This window comes from Pelophylax lessonae (assembly GCF_965119305.1).
Source record: "Pelophylax lessonae genome assembly, chromosome: 10".
NCBI classification, from domain to species: Eukaryota; Metazoa; Chordata; class Amphibia; order Anura; family Ranidae; genus Pelophylax; species Pelophylax lessonae.
Window position 1 is genome coordinate 89,473,702 of NC_138777.1, and position 23,758 is coordinate 89,497,459.

The 23,758-nt window shown below is 43.7% G+C and overlaps 1 protein-coding gene across 1 annotated transcript in view; it reads left to right on the forward strand.

Moving 5' to 3' along the window:
* Positions 1-23,758, forward strand: part of SLC25A22 (solute carrier family 25 member 22) — a 166,664-nt gene that overhangs the window by 58,257 nt on the left and 84,649 nt on the right. Inside the window, exon 2 of the mRNA XM_082269931.1 lies at positions 12,060-12,159. Within this exon, the coding sequence (XP_082126057.1) occupies positions 12,140-12,159 (20 nt within the window). The 5' untranslated portion in view covers positions 12,060-12,139. The remainder of the gene's footprint in view (positions 1-12,059; positions 12,160-23,758) is intronic.

A 23,758-nucleotide genomic window follows, 5' to 3' on the forward strand; every position in this document is an offset into this window, starting at 1 on the left:
CGGCGTTCTGCGATTTTTTTTGCGGGACTGCGACATTGCGGTGGACGGATCGGACCCCTAACTGACATTTTTGACACTTTTGGGGGTACCAGTGACATTACTACAGTAATCAGTGCTATAAATATGCACTGTTACTGTAATAATGACACTGGCAGAGAAGGGGTTAACTTTATTGGTGATCAAGGGGTTAAATGTATGCCTCATGCTTACTGACATGTAGTGGGCGGATTTCCTCACTCGATCCCCGGCGATCGGGGAAGAGCGGCGGTGATCACCGCCTCACATCCTCTGGCCCGACTCCCGCTGTGTCTGAATACAGCGGGAGCGAGCCTCCGGCGGCACGTGAGGGGGCGGGATCCAGCGACGTAGGTCTACGTCGCTGGACGATAACGAGCCACTTTGCCGCAGTACCAGCTCAGTGAGCGGTCGGCAAGTGGTTAATCAAAGTTCTCTTTAAGGCCCTCTTCATATATTGCGTAGCATTTCGATGCGCTTTTGTCGCCTAAAGAGAACCTTCTGCTCCTTTTTGATGGACAAGCTTTTGTTGCATAAGCTGTGCAATTCTGTTGCATGACAATCGCAGCAGAGTCATCTACTATTAACAATAATGGCACCTAAATGTGTGTTACGCACTTTGGTATTGCAAACCTTGCCATTCCAAACCGCATAATATGAATGGGGCCTAAAGCCTAAGTTTAGTTGAATTTGTTTTTCTTTTAATCATCCCAAGGGTCAGTATTAAAGTGGTTGTAAACTCTTCTACACTCACCGGCCACTTTATTAGGTACACCTTGCTAGTACCGGGTTGGACCCCCTTTTGCCTTCAGAACTGCCTTAATTCTTCGCGGCATTGATTCAGCAAGGTATTGGAAACATTCCTCAGAGATTTTGGTCCATATTGACATGATAGCATCACACAGTTGCTGCAGATTTGTTGGCTGCACATCCATGATGCAAATCTCCCGTTCCACCACATCCCAAAAGGTTTTCTATTGGATTGAGATCTGGTGACTTTGGAGGCCATCGGAGTTCCTCATTGTCATGTTCAAGAAACCAGTGGTGAGATAATTTGAGCTTTGTGACATAGTGCATTATCCTGCTGGAAGGAGCCATCAGAAGATGGGTACACTGTAGTCATAAAGGGATGGACATGGTCAGCAACAATACTCAGGTAGGCCGTGGTATTTAAACGATGCTCAATTGATACAAAGGGGCCCAAAGTGTGCCAAGAAAATATCCCCCACACCATTACACCACCACCACCAGCCTGAACCGTTGATACAAGGCAGGATAGATCCATGCTTTCATGTTGTTTATGCCAAATTCTGCCCCTAACATCTGAATGTTGCATCTGAAATCGAGACTCAACAGACCAGGCAACGTTTTTCTAATCTTCTATTGTCCAATTATGGTGAGCCCTGTGTGAATTGTAGCCTCAGGTTCCTCTTCTTAGGTGACAGGAGAGGCACCCGGTGTGGTCTTCTGCTGCTGTAGCCCATCTGCTTTAAGGTTTGATGTGTTGTGTGATCAGAGATGTATTCTGCATACCTTGGTTGTAATGAGTGGTTATTTGAGTTACTGTTGCCTTTCTATCATCTCAGACCAGTCTGCCCATTCTCCTCTGACCTCTGACATCAACAAGGCATTTTCATCCACACAACTGCCGCTCACTGGATATTTTCTCTTTTTCGGACCATTCTCTGTCAACCCGAGAGATGGTTGTGCATGAAAATTCCAGTAGAACAGCAGTTTTTGAAATACTCAGACCAACCCGTCTGGCACCAACAACTATGTCACATACAAAGTCACCTAAATCCCCTTTCATCCCGATTCTGATGCTCAGTTTGAACTTCAGCAAGTTGTCTTCACCATGTCTAGATGCCTAAATGCATTGAGTTGCTGCCATGCAATTTGCTGATTAGCAATTTGTGTTACCAAGCAATTGAACAGGTGCACCTAATAAAGTGACTGTCGAGTATATATACCAGAGATGGCAAACCTTGGCACCCCAGACGTTTTGGAACTACATTTTCCATGATACTAAACTACACTGCAGAGTGCATGAGCATCATGGGAAATGTAGTTTCAAAATGTCTGGGGTGCTAAGGTTCGCCATCACTGGTATATACCCAGTGATGTGACTGGCCTGGACATGAATCAAATCCTCCTACATAAGTTGTACCTGTTTATTTGTAGTGTTCCCTTCTCTACAGCCATTTAAAGTCCAGAATTTAAACAGCGTGTATGAGCTGTGAGAAAAAAGGGAGTGTAGAGCTGAAGTTACTCCTCTCAAAGAGGATCGCTCTGAGAGTTGATTGGAAGGAAGGGACACCCTCACTCACACAGCACACAGGATCAGAGCCGGAGCTGTCAATCAGCTGAAGATCCCTCCCCTGTCACCTTTTTTCTCTTGGTGTCAGGGATACTTGTTTGAAGTGATTCATGCTGTTGACAGAGGAATAAAACAGCAGGCAGAAATAACACTTATTGTTCTTAATTGAGACAAATACACACTGTAGAGGGATATGCTTTGTTCATATTTCATGTCTGAGCTTTACACATAGGTGTGCGCACAGTGTGTTCTGGATGTGCCTGGGCACACCCCAATCACCCCATGCACATTAGCATTATCACTCTGTGTGCCAGCAGGAAGATGGGAAAGATCTCCCTCTTACAGGCTCTGCCAAAAGAGAAGAGTTTACGCACTTCTTTTAAACTCTGGGAGGATCAATGTGCCAAGGTCATATATATGTAGAAACACACCCATGTGTGTGTTTGAGCTTTAGGGTGCAAACCCTAACTCAACAGGCTGCGCACACCTATGGCTATGAGAAGTGTCCCTTATGGTGATGGCTGCTCTCTTAATTGAAATCTTCAGTCCTCTGCTCCCACCCATACCCTCAAAGCTGTAATCTTCTGATGCTTTGGGGGTCAATACTAGCTGCTTGACCTGTCATAGTCACGCATCCAAAGTGCTGAATTTGCCAAAACTTTCCTTTTTTTTTTTTTTTTCATATTAGCCACATATTTGGCTACCGCAATAAAAAGTGCTCTATGGGGGACAGACAGATGAATGGAAGGTTGATTCCCTCCATTCATTGATTAAAGCTACAGTACAGCTTCTATGATTGGAGGAGGGGCGGAATAGGCACCCAAACATGCGGAAAGCAACCAGAGCTGGAATGGTTGAATTAGTGCCTCCCCCTGTTCCTTTGCTTTATTATTACCTGATGTGACGGGAGTCACTTTGGTTGGGGGGGCCCGTGGAACCCAGCTTACCTTAGAGAGGTTGAGAAATTCCTCTCTCAGCTCCCTAGGCCCCTCTTATGTGTAAGTCACCCTGTGTCTATTAGGGGCACAGGGTGACCAAGAAAATGATGGACAGCTGCTAGATGGACACTGAGAATATGGTTTGGATTACTTCAAATGGGACAGTAATATTTGTCAACAATATACCTCAAGACATATGTAGGTATTTAGTCCCACTATACACTGTGAGACCTATGGCCTGTTGTAGACCGTTGCCAGTCTGTGACTCCTAAATAATCAAAGCATTGCTTAGATGTGGATTCCCATTCACCTATTGTTTCTATCTGGTGTTTAATTTGGTTAACTCTTGGAGGATCCTCTATGATGGGATTAGCCTTGTGTCAGCTGTACCTCGTTATCTAACCATTGTGTAATGTTTTGGGTAAATATTTGGGCTGTCACTGACATATTTCTCAAGTGTATAAAAAGCCTGTATTCCTGTTCAATAAATGTTCCAGATCTTATACAAGCTATTCTCGAGTAGTTTTGTATAGGTGCAGTTAGAATATCTGATATCCACATTCAAGACTATTGAAAAGCTGTATTCTGACAGAAGCTCACAAGCACATTGTGGGTCGTGGTTCCATTGCAGCCAGTAAGGCCACTTTCTAGACTAGCCACTAGATTTGAAGGCAAATAGAAAAGGGCAGGAGGAGACATACCAAAGCATGACACCTTTTCCCTGACACCACTGGAGTGGTTCCTCTCACTTCCTACCTACCTTAGTCATTTAGCAGTGCCCTTCACTGTAACTATAGAAGGTTATTACGTCTACCCATAGGAAAATACTAGAAAGTTTCTTTAGGGTACAACTGTCATGAGAGTTGCATGGGGCTATCATTGCTGTTCTGTTTAAAGCCCAACTCCAGGAAATCTGAAAACTGGCTATGGGGCTGCATTTGTACTGCATGGGTCATCTGCTCATTTATTCTAGGGGAGAGGAGAAGCATTTTACGTAGCTGATCCTCTGATCCCCCCAGCAAACAGCGCTCCCTATGCTCCGCTGTTGGACTGTCCCTCAGCTTTGTCACATCCATTGCAGGGCTATGGACCCTGCATTGGTCTTGATGACATCAGGATCTTATACCTTTAGAGCAGGGGGGGGGGGGGAGAAGATGCTGTGAAGACTGGTCTAGCATTGTGGAGGATTGGGTTGGTGAATCTTCTTATCTATGCTCCTTAAACCTAAATGAGCAGTTAACCCTTGCAGTGTGGCCGCAATCCCATACAAGGGAGAATTTTCACTTTTCTAGGAGTTAAGTTTTAGGAGAATGATCAACGGTGCCTAGCTTTGATAATTCTGTATTGGTGACCTCTAATAATCATATAGCAAATGAGAGTCAGAGAAAAATTAGAATTCCTTATCTCTGTACTTGTTTCAGGTCAGCAACGCAGAAAGTACTGATGCCAAAGCATTACAAGGACAATCAGCCAACTAGCATTTTCAGAAGTGTCAGCAATTGCAGCTTAGGAGAATGGCACTTTGATCACATTTTATCTCTATACCCTATATTATAATCTGACATATCCTCCACACTTTCTGCTTACGTGTTTAACCAAGCCAAGTGGCTTCTCCTTTTCCACTCTTCCTTCTTGTATTGCTTTCTGTAACTCTGCATTTTTGTATTTGTGCTGATCTTGCACATAGTGCGGTTATTTTCTAGTGCAGTATGTGTGCACAAATAACACAATCACATGATACTCATTATCACGCCCCTGCCCGACCCATATCACCATACAAAACTGTATGTTTGGTTAATATTCACGTGACAGCAAAGTGATAATATTTCATTTGCAGCTCTAAGATCAGAGTTTTAAAGTAATCCATATTAGGTAGATATGTTTTCTTACAATAGTTAGAATTTTACATGGGGAACTGGAAAACTCTCCTATCCTCACAACTTTTGTGGTTAGATTTCCTTCAGATTTACCTTTTCTATGTAGTGCGAGGGCCTACCATATTGCATACAAATGGAAAGTGTTTAGGGTTGACCTCATATTATATGGTTTTGGTAAGTCTAAAGGAAAAAGTCTTCAGAAAATCTTATAGTGTGTATGGCCCATTAGTCCGTAGGGTTCAATATTGAGTTGGCCACCCCTTTGCAGGTATAAGAGCTTCAACTCTTCTGGGAAGGCTGTCCACAAGGTTTAGGAGTGTGTCTATGAGAAGATTTGACCATTTTTCCAGAAGCCCATTTGTGAGGTCAGGCACTGATGTTTGGTGAGAAGGCCTGGCTCGGAGTCTCCGCTCTAATTCATCCCAAAGGTGTTCTATCGGGTTGAGGTCAGGACTCAGTGCAGGCCAGTCATGTTCCTACACCCCAAACTCAATCATCCATGTCTTTATGGACCTTGTTTGTGCACTGGTGTGCAGTCATGTTGGAATAGGTAGAGACCATCCCCAAACTGTTCCCACAAAGTTGGGAGCATGAAATTGTCCAAAATGTCTTGGTATGTTGATGTCTTAAGAGTTCCCTTCACTGCTATTAAGGGGCCAAGCCCAACCCCTGAAAAAGGACCCCACATCAAAATCTCCCTCCACCAAAGAATTTGGACTAGTGCGTAAAGCAAGGTCCATCAAGACATAAATGAGAGAGTTTGGGGTGTAGGAACTTGACTGGCCTGCATGAATTCCTGACCTTAACCCAATAGGACACCTTTGGGATGAATTAGAGCGGAGACTGCGAGCAAGGCCTTCTCGTCCACATTAGTGCCTGACCTCACAAATGTGCTTCTGGAAACATTTCCAAAGACACATTCCTAAACCTTGTGGACAGCCTTCCCAGAAGAGTTGAAGCTGGTATAGCTGCAAAGGGTGGGCCAACTCAATATTGAACCCTATGGACTGGAATACCATTAAAGTTTATGTGCGTGTTAAAGCAGGTGTCCCAATACTTTTGGTAATATAGTGAAGGTAATGTCCAGAGAAGGAAAAATGAAATAACTAAAAACTGAATAGTAATTGTAAATTTTCCCTATTTTTTGTATATAGAGTAACTATATTTTAAATATATTTGTGAAATATATCCAGTGTGGATGATGACATCTTCTTTTGCATTTAAACTGCTGCCTGTGGAATTATATATATATATATATATATATATATATATATATATATATATATATATATATATATATATGTAAAAAGGATAGCATCTTGTCGCCTGGGGACTTCATAAAACATTATATAACGGAATAATGTCAATGGTCACATGGGATTACTAGGTAAGATAGTTCGGGAACTAGATATGATATGGAACTCATTAGGCTACTAGGGGTCACCTTTCACTGAAATTGGAATGGTTGATATAGGCTATTGCATATTACATAATTATTGATTTTTGCACTGCCCTATTGAATAAGCCTTTTGGGGACTCAATGAATGACATATCAGTGCTTGGGATCCTTGCGTTTCTTGGCATGAGAACTGCTGGAATAGAGTATGACTATTACATCAGCATAGACTTCAAAACAGATGACGGTATGTTGGTCTGGTAGTACTGACATTTCCCAGAAGAGCTGATCAGTCATAGAGCATGTAGACTGTTTAGTTTTATTCAGTCCTGTTTTAGTAAAACATCAATGTTGGCTTTAACCTCTAAATACTATGCACAGTTGGCAGTGGTGCCATTTCATAAACACTATTACTCCACCAGCGTTGGTAAGGTTGGGTATATACAAGAACATGGACTGATGTGCCTTGTGTTAAGACTGCTTTTACTCCCTTTTTGGCCCTTAGATGATGGATTGGTTAAAGTAGAACTATAGGCAAAACTTTTTTATGGATAGAGCAAGGTAGGTTTACAACTAGGGATCGAACGATTATCATCAAAGCCGATATATCGAGGGCCGATATGCACTTTTTCGATATATCGGAATCGGCCCCGGAGGTTACCAATATTGCCGATATTTTGGGAAAGTGCATGTACCAGAGTGATGCCTGCCACTAGAGGCATCACCCCGTTACCAGCATCCAAAGCCGACGGTTGGCTGTCTTGTAATGGCAACCGATGCGGCTGAGAAGCCGCTCGGCTGTCATTACAAGGAGTGGGAGGGGACGTCTCCCCCTCCCGCCGCCTTCCGCCGGGAGACCCGGGCAACCAGCCTGCACGGCCGCCGAAGACCCGATCAAAGCCGCATTCAGCACTGATCGGGTCTCCATGCAAAAACCCGAAAGTGATGTCATGAGTGACATCACTTCCTGGTACTGTCTGGCGCCAGATTAAAAAAATGACAGCATTCAAAACAGCCAAACTTAGCGTTTTGAATGCTTTTAAGAGCAGAGGAGGGGTTTGGGATCCTTTAGACCCCCAGATTCCTCCACAAAAGTACCTGTCAAAAATAAAAATAAAAAAATGAGGATACATACCTACAGTATGAGAGCAAATGCTGATAGCCGTAGCTCTTTTTAATCACCCGATAATCCATGGTTAGTGATTCCTCTATGCAGTTTTGCTGCCATTGATGCAACTACTCTGGAACTAATGCTTGGCATTCGAGTCAAAAAGGGCAATTCAAGACAGGTATTTAACTTGATGACCTAACCTGATGTATTGAAAGGAAATTTGGTAGGAGATCCCCCCTTAACAATATATCCTAGACAACGTTAACATGGCAGAGATCTGTGAGTCCTGCATTACTTAGGCTGTGATAGATAATAAATAATTATAAATGATAAATAAGACTTTCAATGTGATAAATCTAAACCAGGATTCTGGATTTAAAAACTTTGTTAAGGGTCCATTCACGCCAATTGCATAATGGGAAATGTGCGTTTCCTGCATCACACAGGAACATGCTGCCTTTGGTAATGCCAACCCTAATGCATCTAGGAAACGCGTGAGCACTGTGGCCAACAAACCACAGTACCATGCAGTTTGGTGTGGAGCGATTTTGAATGTCACGCCTGCTGCACTTGTGCTTGTACCTGTGCATTTGGCAGCCTATTGAAATAAACAGGCTGTCAAAAATGCACATGCGTGAATGTGCGCATTCCAAGGTGAACTAGCCCTAAAAGTAGCATATATATATATATATATATATATATATATATATATATATATAAATATATGAGCTGTTTTCTTTGTCAAAGTTTTTGTATTTTAGTTCAGCCAGTTTGTGATCTGTATAGCATAGACAGGTTCTGCAACCTCCCAAGCTGGCCATACGTGGCTCTAATTTTGGCAGATTCCTGCTCATTTGGCTGAAATTCAATTTGTGCACCACCCAGCTTGACTAAAGTTGATTTTAAAAAATCTACTGACTTTGGTGGAGAATTGTTGGCCAAACAGCTACTGCATCCTATCAGCATGGGTGTTCGCAGAACTTTTTACAGGGGGAAGGGGGGGGCATCATTTTAAGGTCACCCATGCTCCGTCCCCTTTTCAACAATGTCACGAAGGTCACCCAGTGAGCTGCGACTCGTGAGTATTTATTTTTAATGGGGAAACGGCAGAATTTATTTTCAAAGCGTTTCTTAACCTAAAAAAAAAAATTGATCCTGTTCCCTTAAAGCATGTTATACAGCTCAGTGCTTGTGCTGTGTTATTTGGCCCCTTCTATCACCTAAAATTCCTGGCTGATCCTGCCTGGCTATGTCTTCACCTCTGTAAACTGACCACAGTATACCATGGCTGCTGAGCCCTGACATTGTGGTCAGTCTACGTGCCTCTCTCATCTGCAGCCCTTCTGTCCTCCTCTGTCCTCTCCCCTCTCACTCCCTGCCTGTCTGCTTCTGTGTCAGTGCCCTGCCCCCTCCCCTCCTGCTGTAGTTTCATTTAAAGTTTCATATCCTGCCTACAAAAAAAGCTGTTCTTTACCAGTTTTCAGATCTCTAATCGCCGCTTACGTGACCCACTGCCCCTCTCTTCCTCTTGGCGTCTCCTCTTCCCCACCTCCTCTCCTCCTGACGTCAGCAGGGAATTCTCGGCCCCGCCCGCTACAGGCAGCTGTCAGACGGAGAGAGGAAAGAGTCGGGTGATCATGTGAGCGGCAATCAGCGCTCTGAAAACTGGTAAAGAACAGTTTTTTAAAAAAAAAACAAATAAAAAGACACAGGGGTACGGGCACATGGGTTTATTAAACAGACCAGACAGGATGGTATAAAGTGGCTTAACCACCACTTTAAAGGGAAAGTTGAAATTCCCGGGGGGGGCACTTGCTGTTTAGCCTAGGTGAGGAATCTGCTGCTATTCTCTACGTGTTTTGCTAGCCTTAGGCCCCTTTAACTACAGAATTTGTTGACGCTATATAAATGCAAATAATAATAATAATATTGCGTATTTTAAAGGGAGGGGGATGTTTAACCACTTCTGGACCACAAGGATTTGCTGCATGGATTTCACGGCCACTGCATTTTTTTACATTCTGAATGCACCTTTTTTCAGCAGAAAACGCAGGCATAGCAGCCCATTCAAATCAATGGGCTGCTATGCCTGTGCAAATGTGGGTCGCCAACCTGCATACATGTGAACCAGGCCTAAAAAAAGGCCTTCAAGCAGTGTCTGGCCTACCTGGTGACTGGCGCTCAGCTCCGATCCGATGGCCTGGTCATTAAGGGGGCAAATCCTTGCGGTCCAGAAGTGGTTAAACCTGCAGGAGGACCGGTGTTTTTATTTATAAATTACTTTACTATTGCTTTAGGCCTGGTTCACATGTATGTGGGTTGGCGGCCCATATTTGCACAGGCATAGCAGCCCAGTGATTTGAATGGGCTGCTATGCCCTCGTTTTCCACAGAAAAAAGATCCCTGCGGCATTTAAAAAAATCCAGTGGCCTTGAAATCCATCCTGCTTTTGCACCATGCGACTTACCTGCAGTTCCTGCACTGGCAAGCTTTCTGCGTTTTTATATACGTGGGCCGAGCATTTAAAAACACACTTTGTGTGTGCAGTAACTGCAGGTAAGTCGCAGGGTGCAAAAGCAGGATGGATTTCACGGCCACTGCATTTTTTTTTACATTCTGCATGCATCTTTTTTCAGCGGAAAACGCAGGCATAGCAGCCCATTGAAATGTATGGGCTGCTATGGGTCACCAACCAGGCCTAAAATAAGCCATCAATCAGTGTCTGGACTATGTTCAATATTTAATAAAACAAAAATGAACAAATTAAAGAGCAGCTTAAGCATTGCATGTGAGAGACAGTCATTAAGACATTACAAAATAAAACATGCAAGTTAGAGACACAGTTTCAGAACTTTCAGCCATTAGAGATCTCATGGGAATATTTGCCTACCTGGTGACTTCCTGGCGCTCAACTCCGATGCGATGCGCACTCTGCTAACGGCTCCACTCCGACTCCAACCCCGAGGCGCCACCTCCCATACAGAACAGCACGCACGGCAAGGGGCGGGGTCGGAGCCAGTGGAGCTCTACGTCCCGCCCGCCCGCCTGCCTGGCCCCGCCTGCCTGCTCGTAACACAGTGCGGGCTGCTGCTGATGCCTGGGCAGCTCACTGCTCTACCGCCAGCAACCTACTCAGATCGGCTCACGTCCCACCCACAGTTTGGGAGGTCCTAATATAAAAGTTATAAGATAAGGTGAAGGATCCCATTCAGAGGGGAATGGGGGGAAAAGGGGATCTTTTAGCACCCCTTTTCCTCATGGGATGGCGGCAGGAGTAGGATATATTAGGTTAGTTTTGACCTTGGTTAGCTGTTGAGGGGAAAGATGCTCTACCTCTGAGGAAAAATTCAAGCTGACCTTTTTCTGGGAAGGTCAAGTGGCCTCTTTCCCGCTCAAAATTCCCGCTCTTTTATCTGAGGAGATTAGGTAGCTGACCTCTATCCTGGGGTCAGATAGCCCCCTTCCCGCTCTTTTCTCCCGCCTGAATAGCCCACCGGTTTATTCAAGAACCTTGTTCTGGGGTATTTAAGGGGGGTGCTCCAATAGGCTCAGGTCAATCGCCTCAGAAATCAGAACTGTGGTGTTCCCCTCCTTCCTTCCGCTTGGTTTGTCGTGGCCAAATTATTACGTGGTAGTGTCACCTTTGTTTGACGCAAAGGAGGACTAAAGTGTTATGACAAGATTTGATTATTATTGTGATTGTATGTATTGTTGGAAAAATATTTTGGAACAAATCTGATGTTTATACGAGTCGTAGCGGCTAGGTTGTTTCAGTGTTTTTTATGACTACTTGATGTGTTTATTAAGGCTCCATTCACACTACCGCGGCTTGTCAGGCGACTTGTCAGCCTGTCAAGTCGCGGTCCCTCGCGGTCCATGCACTGGTACAGGACCCGTTCTAATAGGAGCGACACAAGTCGCTCCGACTTAGAAAAAGGGTCCTGTACTACTTCGGGGCAACCTGGAGGCGACTTGCATTGACTTCCACTATGTGAAGTCCGTGCAAGTCGCGCAGAAGTCGCGGTGCACGGGACTTGACAGGTCGCCCCCGAAGTCGTGCACAAGTCGTGCCGCTTCAGTGTGAATGCGGTCTTATTCTTTAAAACCAGTAATAAACGGCCGCAGCCATATTTATCCAACTCAATGTCTGGTGTGTTATTTATAAAAAAAATGTATATATTTAAATTATATTTGTTGGGTCATTTATAACGTTATGGTTTGTTGGAATTCCTGCCTGCCGTCCAATGTGTTAAATACAGTGGATAGTTCTATACATGGTGAGAAAGGAGGGGTGTGCGGGAAACAGCTCTGGAGCAAAGTCTTCAGGTAACACATGCTGGTGATTGTGGGATTAGGCGTTTGCTTGTTATCAATGAATAGCTTGTCTTTGCTTTGTCTTTCATAGGAACTTGGCAGACTCCAGAGACTCAATCGCCACTACACCAGGAAAGACCTTGATTTTTATCTGGATTAGGTTGCAATTAAATGGCTGATAAACAAATTAGGTAAGTTACATACTGGCAATATTTTGATATGCATTCTGTTTTGTATATTATGTAGTAGAATGACAGGCTGGGGTCATTGCGTGGTATATTCTTCATGATCATGTCAGATGAACATTTATTTTCATAGCTGGGAAAGCGCCAGGAGATACCATTCCAAATGTATTAGATTGCAATATAATAGGCTATAAATAACATCTGTTTCAGGACCTGCTCAGTAAATCTGTATCTGTGTACAGGACAGCTTTCCTTCTTATCCTAGATCATAGATAAATGCTCCTTATTTTTCTTAACAAGATGAGTTCGAAGTTCATAGTACAGTTCTATGACCCATGCAATAAATCTACAACCTACAAACTTCTCTCTATTTAAGCACTATCGTAGATACAGTGTGGAACAGATCCATCAATGCTGAAGGAAAGGCGAACACATAGCCACTGCTCACAACAACCAATCAGATTTAAGCTTTCATAAATGTTCCATTTCGGAGCAGAAGAGCTAAAATCTATAGAAAACATACACTTGTTTCAAAGTTTAACTCCATCTTATACTATTGGGTGCAACTTAAATATTTTGGTCAAAATACAAACTAACGATAGTTCTTTTCTAATTTGCACTTCAAATGTCAGCTGTTGTCTGATTGGTTGCATTAGGTGTCACCTCCACTTTCAATTTGATTTTCCTTTCCTATCAAGTTCATGTACTGTAAGTGAATGATAGTGCACTCTTTACCCCTATAAAGTACATCATTGTATAAATGTACGATGCAATGCTCAAACACAGTAGAGTTCATACTTGGCCATAGCCCTGGAGAGGTGAAGAAAGTGGGGTTGATTTATTAAAGGCAAATACACTGTTCATGTTACAAGGGAAGTTGCATTCTGCAAGGGAACTCTTCCGGAGCTTAGTGAATGAGATGAAGCTCTGCTGACTTCTATCATCCAATCATGTGCAAGCAAAAATGCATTTTTTTTTTACATTTTCTTTGAACATGATTGGGCAATCTCTACAAAACGAAATGTTACCACAATTGCTAAGCTCTGGGGAAATTCCCTTGCAAACTGAGCAGAGTTTTTGCCTTTAGTAAGATAACCCCAATGTGCTTTTTTTAGTAGTGGGTTAAAGTGGTCCTAAAGCCTTCAAGTGATTTTTTTATTTTTAATAACAAACATGTTATATGCGCCTGCTCTGTGAAGTTTTTTTTGCACAGAGAAGCCTGGATCCTCCTCTTCTTGGGTCCCTCTTCAGCTCTCTTGGCACCGCCCTCCTGTTGAGTGCCCCCACAGCAAGCATCTTGCTATGGGGGCACCCGAGCCACGTCACAGCTCCCTGTGTCCATTCAGACACAGAGCTGCGACTCAGCCTCACCTCCTCTCTCCTGATTGGCTGAATGATTTTGATTTACAGCAGTGGGAGCCAATCGTGCCACGCTGCTGTCTCAGCCAATGAGGAGGGGAGTCCCAGGCAGCTTAGACACTCTTGCAACATCGCTGGATAAAGACAGGTTTAGATAAGTATTAGGGGGGCTGCTGCACACAGGTTTTTTTTATCCTAATGCATTAAGAAAAAAAAAAAACATCTGCCTTAAAGCGGAGTTCCGGGCACAAAAACGATATTTTTTTTTTTGTGCCCCTCCGCTAGGTAGACCTCACCTGAAAAGGAATTGGATAGTTATTTTTTTTTGTTTACTTACCTTGTAATTGAAGATCGAAGATACTCACCTCAGAGTACTTCCTCCCTCGGAGCCGCGGCTCACCCCGTCACTTCCTGTCTCGCTATGATTCCTGGGAGCTGAACGTCTTAGCTCCCAGGAATCAATGCGACGGCACCGGCCCCGCTCGTCATTTCCGGGCGACGCCACATTCCCCTGCTAAACAGCTTCTGGGCATGCCCAGAAGCTGTGGAGGAATGCGGCGCCGCATCGGAAGTGACGAGAGGGGCCGGTGCAGGCGCATTCTGGGACAACAAGACGCGGAAGAAGACACAGAAGAGGACCGCGCCGGCTTCAGCTGCCCACAAGAGAGATGGAAACGCTGTGGAAGAAATTTTATAAGTAGGTATTTCTTCTAAAAGGTAAGTGCGAACCGGGACAGATCAGAGGCTAGCCATTGTGGAATGTGCTAGCCCTGGCTGTCCCGGGGGTATGTTTAGTAAAAAATGACTTGTGTGCCCGGAACTCCGCTTTAACAATCCTTTTAAGGTTTTTTTTTTTTTTTTTTTTACCATAATGCATTCTACACATTAAACACATTAAGGTAAAAAAACATTCTGTGGCAGAGGAACCCCCAGCCCCCCCCCCTCCCCCCTCCTTATACCTTTTGAGCCTGATCTCGTTCCAGCTCAGTGCACAAGAGTGTAGACACCGAGAGCGAGCCCACACAAGTGGCTTTCTATGCTGTGCACTGGAACCAGGAGCGACGGCAGGAGAGCCCAGAAAAAGAGGAGGATGGGGCTACTCTGTGCAAAACCATTGCACAAAGCAGGTATGTATAATATGATCATTATTTTAATTTAAAAAAATCAAGCCCTAGAATCACTTTATTAATTTAAAAAAAGTATATTAATTTTAATAGCTAGAAGTAAGCATTTAATTCCCAGTATATGGTCAGGGAAAGTCATGCCGGCTTATTTCATCCACCTTAAAATTCCTTTCTATGTTGAAGGCTGCTTTTATTACAGTTAGTAATGGGTACCTATTCAAGGCTGCCTGTGGTAGGTAACAATAAAAATTGCATGTTACGACAACAATCACTATAACTTTTTCCATTGAAGGAAAAGTGACAGTTGCTACCACACATCTCCTTCCCCTATTACAGCTTGCACCAGAATGCCCAGTGATGGTTGGTGTCAGATACTAAGCCCTCATTTACACTACTGTAGTGTGCGTATGTAGTTTTTTTGTGCGCATTGTCAAGCTTTTCACTTAGGACAACCAATTACTTACAACCCGCATGTGATAAACGGGGCAAAAAAGATCATGCACATTTGTAAACTTTGAGCTTTGCACTTTTTTTAACCCCATGTTTGTTGTGCATACTTGTGTACGCAAAAACACGTTTCTTGCTTGACATCTTTGTGGTGCCATTAATAATGGATGTCACCAGAAGTGTGAATCGTGTGATTTTTCACATGTTCATTTACTATATTAGTGTGAATACAGGCTTGATGGGTTAGAGGGCCGTTATATAGACACTGTCACTTTGCCCTGATGGGCAAGGTGTCAGTGTCTCTATAAACACTTGATTAGTGAGGCATACTGGAAGTTCCCTACATTGCTGTACGCTTGGAACACGCTATATACATAAATAGCACATTTATCTTTCACTAAGGCCTTTATATAATGAGTCAGATTAATGTACAAACTTAAATAAGGCCACGGCAGGCAACCAAAAAAATTTTTTTTTTAATTCTTTATTTAAAGGTATGCATCAACATGACAGGATAAAATGAGTGGGTACATATAGGCCATGAAAAACAATCATCAGTAGAACAGAAAATTGTGCTGCAAAAGAAATTAGTCACTAGCACCATACAGGTATACAGTAAATCCCCGCTCCATCGCGGTTCAGTTTTTGCGGTCACGGTATATTGCGTTTTTTTTTGTAATGTTATTTTACTATATAAATCATTAAAAATGAAATATTTTTGTGTTTTCCATAGCTCTTGCTATGTCTCTCAGTATCTTTTATGTGTTTAAATGAGTTTCTATTGTTTTAAAAGTGTGTTTAAAGACCTTAAAATGCTTTTACACGTACAGTGACAGTAAAAAAAACATGCCTACAATGCATTTTAATAGGGTTTTTCTATTTCGCGGATTTTCACTTTTCGCGGCTGGGTCCGGAACGTAACCCCCGCAATGGAGGGGGGTTTACTGTATTTCCAGTTAGAAATAGGGATAGACCAATTATCGGCAAGGCCAATATATCAAGGGCCGATATGCACTTTCCCCGATATATCAGTATTGGCCCCAGAACTGGCTGATATTGACGATATTTTTGTGACGTCATTCTGCCTTCTTAGGCCGCCTCCCTCACCTTGGACAGCCTCGCCTGGAGTCGGGACTAGTCTCGCGGGAGTGTATCACAGCCATACACCCACCCACAGCAGCCCGGTGCCAGCCAGCCACCCATATCCACAGGCCCTGTACCAGCCAGCCAGCCACAGGCACTGTACTAGCAAGCCAGCCACCCACAGTCCCTGTACCAGCCAGCCAGCCACCCACAGGCCCTGTTCCAGCCAGCCACAGGCACTGTACCAGCCAGCCAGCCACCCACAGGTCCTGTACCAGCCAGCCACCCACAGCCCCTGTGCCAACCACCCACCCACCCACCACAGGGTGCCAGCCACCCACCACAGGGTGCCAGACAGCCAGCCACCCACCACAGGGTGCCGGACAGCCAGCCACTCACAGACAGGGTGCCAGACCGCCAGCCACCCACATGCCCTATACCAGCCAGCCACAGGCACTGTACCAGCCAGCCACCCACAGCCCCTGTGTCAGCCACCCACCTACCACAGGGTGCCAGCCAGCCACCCACCACAGGGTGCCAGTCAGCCACCCACCACAGGGTGCCAGCCAGCCAGCCACCCACCACAGGGTGCCAGCCAGCCATTAGACATTAAACAAAAATGAACATGTTCAGTACCAGATTTGTGTCAAAAAATGTCTTTATTTTTCAAAACTTTAAATGTACAAAATATCAGCCCATATCGGCCGATACTGATACGTTGTGACCAAAATATCGGTATCGGCCTGAAAAAAACATATCGGTCTATCCCTAGTTAGAACAATCATTGGGATAAAAGGTATGGAGCCTCATTTAATCCTATCAATATACATCTTGAGGTAGCGGCTAGTGAGAAAAAAAACAAGTTCAGGAGTACAAGAATCAGAATCTGTACACATGGCCTCCATGTGGTCATACCCACGAAGTCAACGCACACCGAAAACTTTTTTATTTTTTTTAGAAAAAGTGGGAGAGAAGCACCATAGGGTGTCTGGGAAAAGGGGAGCTGAGAAAAGAGAAGAGATGAAAAGAAATGTTTGGGGGGGGGAAGAAAAAACAGAATGATGGGGCGAATGGAAGGGGTGAGGGTCCACAGTTGGAGTGACAGGACCTTAGATCGAATCCAATGCAGTAAATGTTAGCAGGATATTGATAAGTATTCATTTGACTAGTAAAACATGTCCCAGTGAAGCCATCGCACATTGTCCTCCTCACTTTTATTTCTAACAGCAGCAGTCAAGTGCTCCATGTGTTCAATATCCTTTACCCTAGTGAACCATTGAGAGATTTTACACACAAAAAGGAGGGGAATACAGACCAGGACTGTCTGGTTAACACAACATCACAAGACTTGCCGCAGTGGCTATCAGAGGGCTAAATCAAGGAAAAGACTTGATAACATTAACACTAATAAATCACCCAAACCGGATGGCTTGCACCCGAGGGTACTCTAATCTTAGTTACATAGTTACATAGTTACATAGTTACATAGTAGGTGAGGTTGAATAAAGACAATAGTCCATCCAGTTCAACCTGTGTAGGTGTGTGTGTGGCTGTAATCATCTCACATACCCCTGAATGTTCTGATCCTTGAGATGTAAGTCTAAGAGTCTTTTGAAAGCCACCATACTACCCGCAGAAACCACCTCTTGTGGTAGAGAATTCCACAATCTTGTAGCCCTAACAGTAAAGAACCCCCCACGTTGCCTGAGGTTAAAACGCTTCTCCTCTAATCGCATTGTATGCCCTCGAGTCCTCATGCAATCCCTTCGAATGAACAGCTTTTTTTCTAAGCTGGGATCCCCATTAAGATATTTATAAATTGCTATCATGTCCCCCCTCAGACGTCTCTTCTCCAGGGAGAATAAATCGAGCGATTGTAGACGCTCTTCATAGTCAAGGTCCTCCAATCCCCTAATTAGTTTAGTTGCCCTTCTCTGGACTCTCTCCAGCTCCAACACATCCCTCCTGAGGACTGGCGACCAGAACTGGACAGAATACTCCATATGCGGTCGGACCAGAGTTTTATAAAGTGGAAGGATTATAGTCTTATCTCTGGAATACATCCCTTTCTTTATGCATGCTAATATTCTGCTGGCTTTGGCAGCTGCCGCTTGACATTGCATGCTGTTGCCTAATCTATCATCAACCAAGACTCCCAGATCCTTCTCCATTTTTGATTCCCCCAAGGGTTCCCCTCCTAACATGTATTGTGCTTTTATGTTTTTAGTCCCCAAGTGCAAAACCTTACACTTCTCCACGTTAAACCTCATTTGCCATGTCGTTGCCCACTCTGTAATTTTGTCCAGGTCATTCTGTAGGATATCTGCTTCATGCTGTGCAGTTATTGCTCTGGCCAATTTTGTGTCATCTGCAAAAACTGATATCGAACTACTGATCCCGACCTCAATGTTGTTTATGAATAAATTGAACAAGGTTGGTCCCAGGACTGAGCCCTGGGGCACCCCGCTTACTACCTCAGACCAGTCTGAGTATGCTCTGTTTATTACCACTCTTTGGACACGCCCTTTAAGCCAATTCCGTATCCAAGAGCAAACCCTGCTGTCGATACCTGCAGACCTTATTTTATAAATTAAGCGCTTGTGGGGAACTGTATCAAACGCCTTAGCGAAATCCAAGTACACCACATCCACTGGTCTCCCCCTATCTAGCTCACAGCTCACCTCCTCGTAGAATGTTAATAGATTGGTTTGACAAGAACGCCCATTTGTAAACCCGTGCTGATTACTGCTGATGATGTTGTTGTCTTTAGCAAACTCTACGATATAGTCCCTTATCATCCCCTCCAGAAGTTTACATACTATTGATGTCAAACTGACAGGCCTATAATTTCCCGGGATATGCCTCTGGCCCTTTTTGAATATCGGAATCACTTTAGCTTTCTTCCAATCCCCTGGTACATCTCCTGTCCTAATACTGTCAGCAAAGATCAGGAACAGTGGTCTGGATATAACCTTACTGAGTTCCTTGAGTACTCTCGGATGTACGCCATCCGGGCCTGGTGATTTGTTTGTGTTGAGTTTATCCAGCCTTTCCCTGATTTCACCCATCTTCACAGACAGTATATTGACAGGGACTATACCAGGTGAGTGGAGGAAAGCTAATGTGATACCAATATTCAAAAAAGGGAGGAGGGATATTCCGGGAAAACTATAGACCGGTCAGCCTGAGATCAATTGTATGTAAATTATTGGAAGGGTTGATAAGGGACTATATCCAAGCATTTGCTAAGGACAACAGTATCATCAACAGTAATCAGCACGGGTTCACAAAAGGACGTTCTTGCCAAACCAATCTGTTAACATTTTACGAGGAGGTGAGCTGTGAGCTAGATAGGGGGAGACCTGTGAATGTGGTGTATCTGAATTTTGCTAAGGCATTCGACACAGTTCCCCACAAATGCTTAATCTACAAACTAAGGTCTGCAGGCATCTACCTCAAGGTTTGTTCTTGGATAGAAAACTGGTTACATGGGTGTGTCCAAAGGGTGGTGATAAATAACGTGTACTCAGACTGGTCTGGAGTGGTAAGTGGGGTCCCCCAGGGCTCAGTCCTGGGTCCAATTTTGTTCAATTTATTCATCAACAACATGGAGGATGGAATCAGTAGTTTAATCTCAGTTTTTGCGGATGACACAAAGATATGCAGGGCAATAACTTCTCATCAAGATATAGACATCTTACAGAATGACCTGAACAAAATAACAGCGTGGGCAACTACGTGGCAAATGAGATTTAATGTAGAGAAGTGTAAGGTATTACACTTGGGGGCAAAAAACATAAATGCAAATCATGCTCTGGGGGGGGGGGGGACCTCTGGGGGAATCCAAAATGGAGAAGGATTTGGGGATTCTAGTTGAAGATAGACTAAGTTATAGCATGCAATGTCAAGCTGCAGCTGTCAAAGCCGGCAGAATATTAGCATGCATAAGGAAGGGGATATATTCCAGAGATAAAGCTATAATCCTGCCACTTTATAAAACCCTGGTCCGGCCACACCTGGAGTATTCTGTCCAGTTCTGGTCGTCAATCCTCAGAAAGGATGTGCTGGAATTGGAAAGAGTCCAAAGAAGGGCAACTAATCTAATAAGGGGATTGGAGGACCTTAATTATGAGGAGCGATTACAAGCACTTAATTTATTCTCCTTGGAGAGGAGACACCTGAGAGGGGACATGATAGCAATTTACAAATACCTCAATGGCGATCCCAGCATAGATAAAAAACAATTTAGTCTCAAGGAGTGCAAGAACACACGTGGCCACACGATGAGATTAGAGGAGAGGCAGTTTAACCTTAAGCTGCGTAAGGGGTTCTTCACTGTAAGGGCGGTGAGAATGTGGAACTCTCTTCCACAATTGGTGGTAGCTGCGGGGAGTATGGCTACTTTTAAAAGACTCTTGGATGTGCATCTCACAGATCACAACATTCAGGGTTATGGGAAATGATCAGGCCACTGACACACACACACACCTGTACAGGTTGAACTGGATGCAGTGCTGTATCTTGGCCTAGGCCAACAAGGCCCAGGCCCAGGCCAAGGGCAGCACTTTGCAGGGGGGGGGGCAGAAAAAAAGCTGATGGGGCTGCACTGATATGCTGCCCTCATGGGCACTGATATGTTGCACTGATGGGCACTGATAGACTGCACTGATGGCCACTGATGAGGCAGGACTGATGAGCTGCACTGATAGGGCTGCACTGATAAGGCAGCACTGATGGGCACTGATATGATGCACTGATAGGCTGCACTAATGGGCACTGAGAGGCTGCACTGGTGGCCACTGATGGGGCTGTACTGATGGCCACTGATGAGGCCACACTGATATGCTGCACTGATGAGGCCACACTGATATGCTGCACTGAGGAGGCTACACTGATAGGCAGTAATGAGACTGCACTGATGAGCACTGATAAGGCTGCACTGATGGGCATTGATGAAGATGAACTTATGGGAACTGATGAGGCTGCACTGATGGGCACTGATAGACTGTGGTTGTGGTCTGTGGTTTACAGATGACAGGGCGGGTCATAAACAGGAAAGGGTGTGGCCTTTACAGGAAGGGGGGGGGGGGTCATATTTAAATTAGGGATGCCCAAGTTTAGTCTGGCCTAGGGCAGCACAAAACCTAAATACACCACTGACTGGATGGACTGATGTCTTTATTCAACCTCAACTACTACTATGTAACTATATAAGATGGTAGGGGGAGATTGGCTTTTCCATATACTGAGGATGCAGGCCCTAGTGTCATTCAGTAAATTCTTTAGTAGTGACTTACGGTATTTCTTACTAGACATAGGGGTTAAGTTTAGAAGCATTGCCACAGGGTTCTCAAAAAGGGAGCCAACCAGAAATGTTCTTTTTGGCCTCTGAGAGTTATTGAAAGTGTAAAGCTTTGTCATACAATAAAACTTTTTTTATTTTTTTGAGTGCGAAGGATTGACATCTTTGGCAGATTTTTATTTCTGCCTGGTCACTGGAACAGGAAGTGTTGAGAAATCTTATTACCGGTAATATGGTCATAGACAGTCTTAAATACAGGACATGATTTGCAACTCTGTATTCCTGTTGAGGGTCTCTCTCCTCACTATCTGTCCCAATGGCACTAGATGATACCTATATTTCAGATGCTAACTTTCCGGTAGCAATAATCATGTATATAATACAATGGGAGAAAATAAGCTTGTATACCTGTTCACCAAAGCATTTGGAAGCTTTGCCTTGCTGCATACTAGAAATTTAGTTCCCTGCAGCGACTATGTACTTAATGACTAAGGAGTTTTTATTATTCAAACAGACTTACTAATGCAATGAGTACATTACTACATAATATGTGTTAAAAAAAAGGGGACAGAATAAAGTGGAACTCCAGACAAAAAAAAAATCTTAGGCTGTCAGTGTTATTTTCCACCATACTGTAAATTTATCCTAGTCCTTGTAATCCATCATAGTCCTTGTAATCCATCCTAGTCCATCCTTGTAATTGCAAGGATCCTCCTTGTGCAGAGTTAAACTCCCCCACCATCCCTAGCATTACATTTAATTATTCTCACTTATCTAAAAGACAACTAATGGGAAAACAAATTGCTGCTAAATGTATTCTTTATTACTCACCCATCCACCCCCAGCCTACTAAATGAAGAATGAAGAAACATCCAAACACTCATGAGGTCATCCCTGTGCTCTCCGCTCCTGTATGTGTATTGCCCATTATGTAAATATAACTTTTTTGTATATATTTTGTATATGGTGTTTAAGCAATTTTTACATTGCATACCCCACTGATGTGGGGACCAGATGCTATTTGTAGACTATTGATCTACGCCCACTGCAGAGGGCTGGACATACACACCACCTGGGTGGTTATCATTGAGTTAGTCTAGTGTATATAAGTAGGTAAAATAGACATAGTCTTTAAGCTCTGAGGAAGAGGGAAACCACAAAACACGTTAACCAATTAAGCTAATCTCATGTGATGTGAACATCTCTACATGGACCTAAGCAGAGGACTTTTATGATAAGCAATCATTTTTTTACTGAAATTTTATTGAGATTTTCCCAATACAATAAGAAAGATAAGAAGAAAAAAAAAAACAGTATAAAAACAAGAGTAGCCATAAAATATCAATACATCTTATGTGAATAATGTTCCCAAAATACAAAGCAAGAGTGGCAACAGCCTTATACTATAAACAAACATGAATAAAATAAGACTTGCAGAGCATAAATTCATAAGAGCAAGTTGAAATTCTAAAACATAGAGGTTCTTTGTTCGCAAAAAGTGTCAAGAAGACAACCTCCTGCCAATCGAAAACAATATCATACAATCCATAACTCTGATGTCCTAACGCCTCTGTCATCTAAATGGCAGATATGAGCAGGAGGCCTGGTGTAAAAAAAAAACAGCCATGGCATTCAGTGTTCAGTCAGAGCCTACTGGAGCTCAACAAAATAGGAAGAAAGCACATAGAGACCAGAAACAAAGAAGAAAGAAAAAGAGAAAAGGAGAGGAAGAGGGAAGGGGATTAGAAAAGGAGGGAATCGGGGACCCCAGGGGTTTAAGGCTGGACCACTTAGATCTTCACAATTGTAGAAATCGGGAGGTGAATTGAGATGGCATTGGAATTTGTCATACTTGTCCTCAACGATCGCCGTCAATCTTTCATTAATGAACTAAGAAGTGGTGTTTTCCTGGACCGCTCTATGGTTTGCTTCATCACTATACAAATATGAGTATTTAGAGCAACTAAGAGTGCGTTCCTGAGGGGTAACATCAGCGATAGCTTTATGTAAAAGTCATTCCCATGGATCTTTCCTTAAATTCACATGAAGAACTGCATTGACCAATGTGTATACCCTAATCCATAACCTCTGGACCTTGGGACAGGTCCACCATATATGTTTCATGTTGTCCAAATCTGAGCAACCTTGGAAGTTGGATGGATATGATGGTAGACATTTTGCGATCCTTTCTGGGGTAAAGTTCTGCGCTAGGCCTAAACGCCCTCCCTTTTTTCTTTTATCTGCAATATTTTCGGATGTCGCCAATCCTTTAGAAGGCAGCAAGGCATGC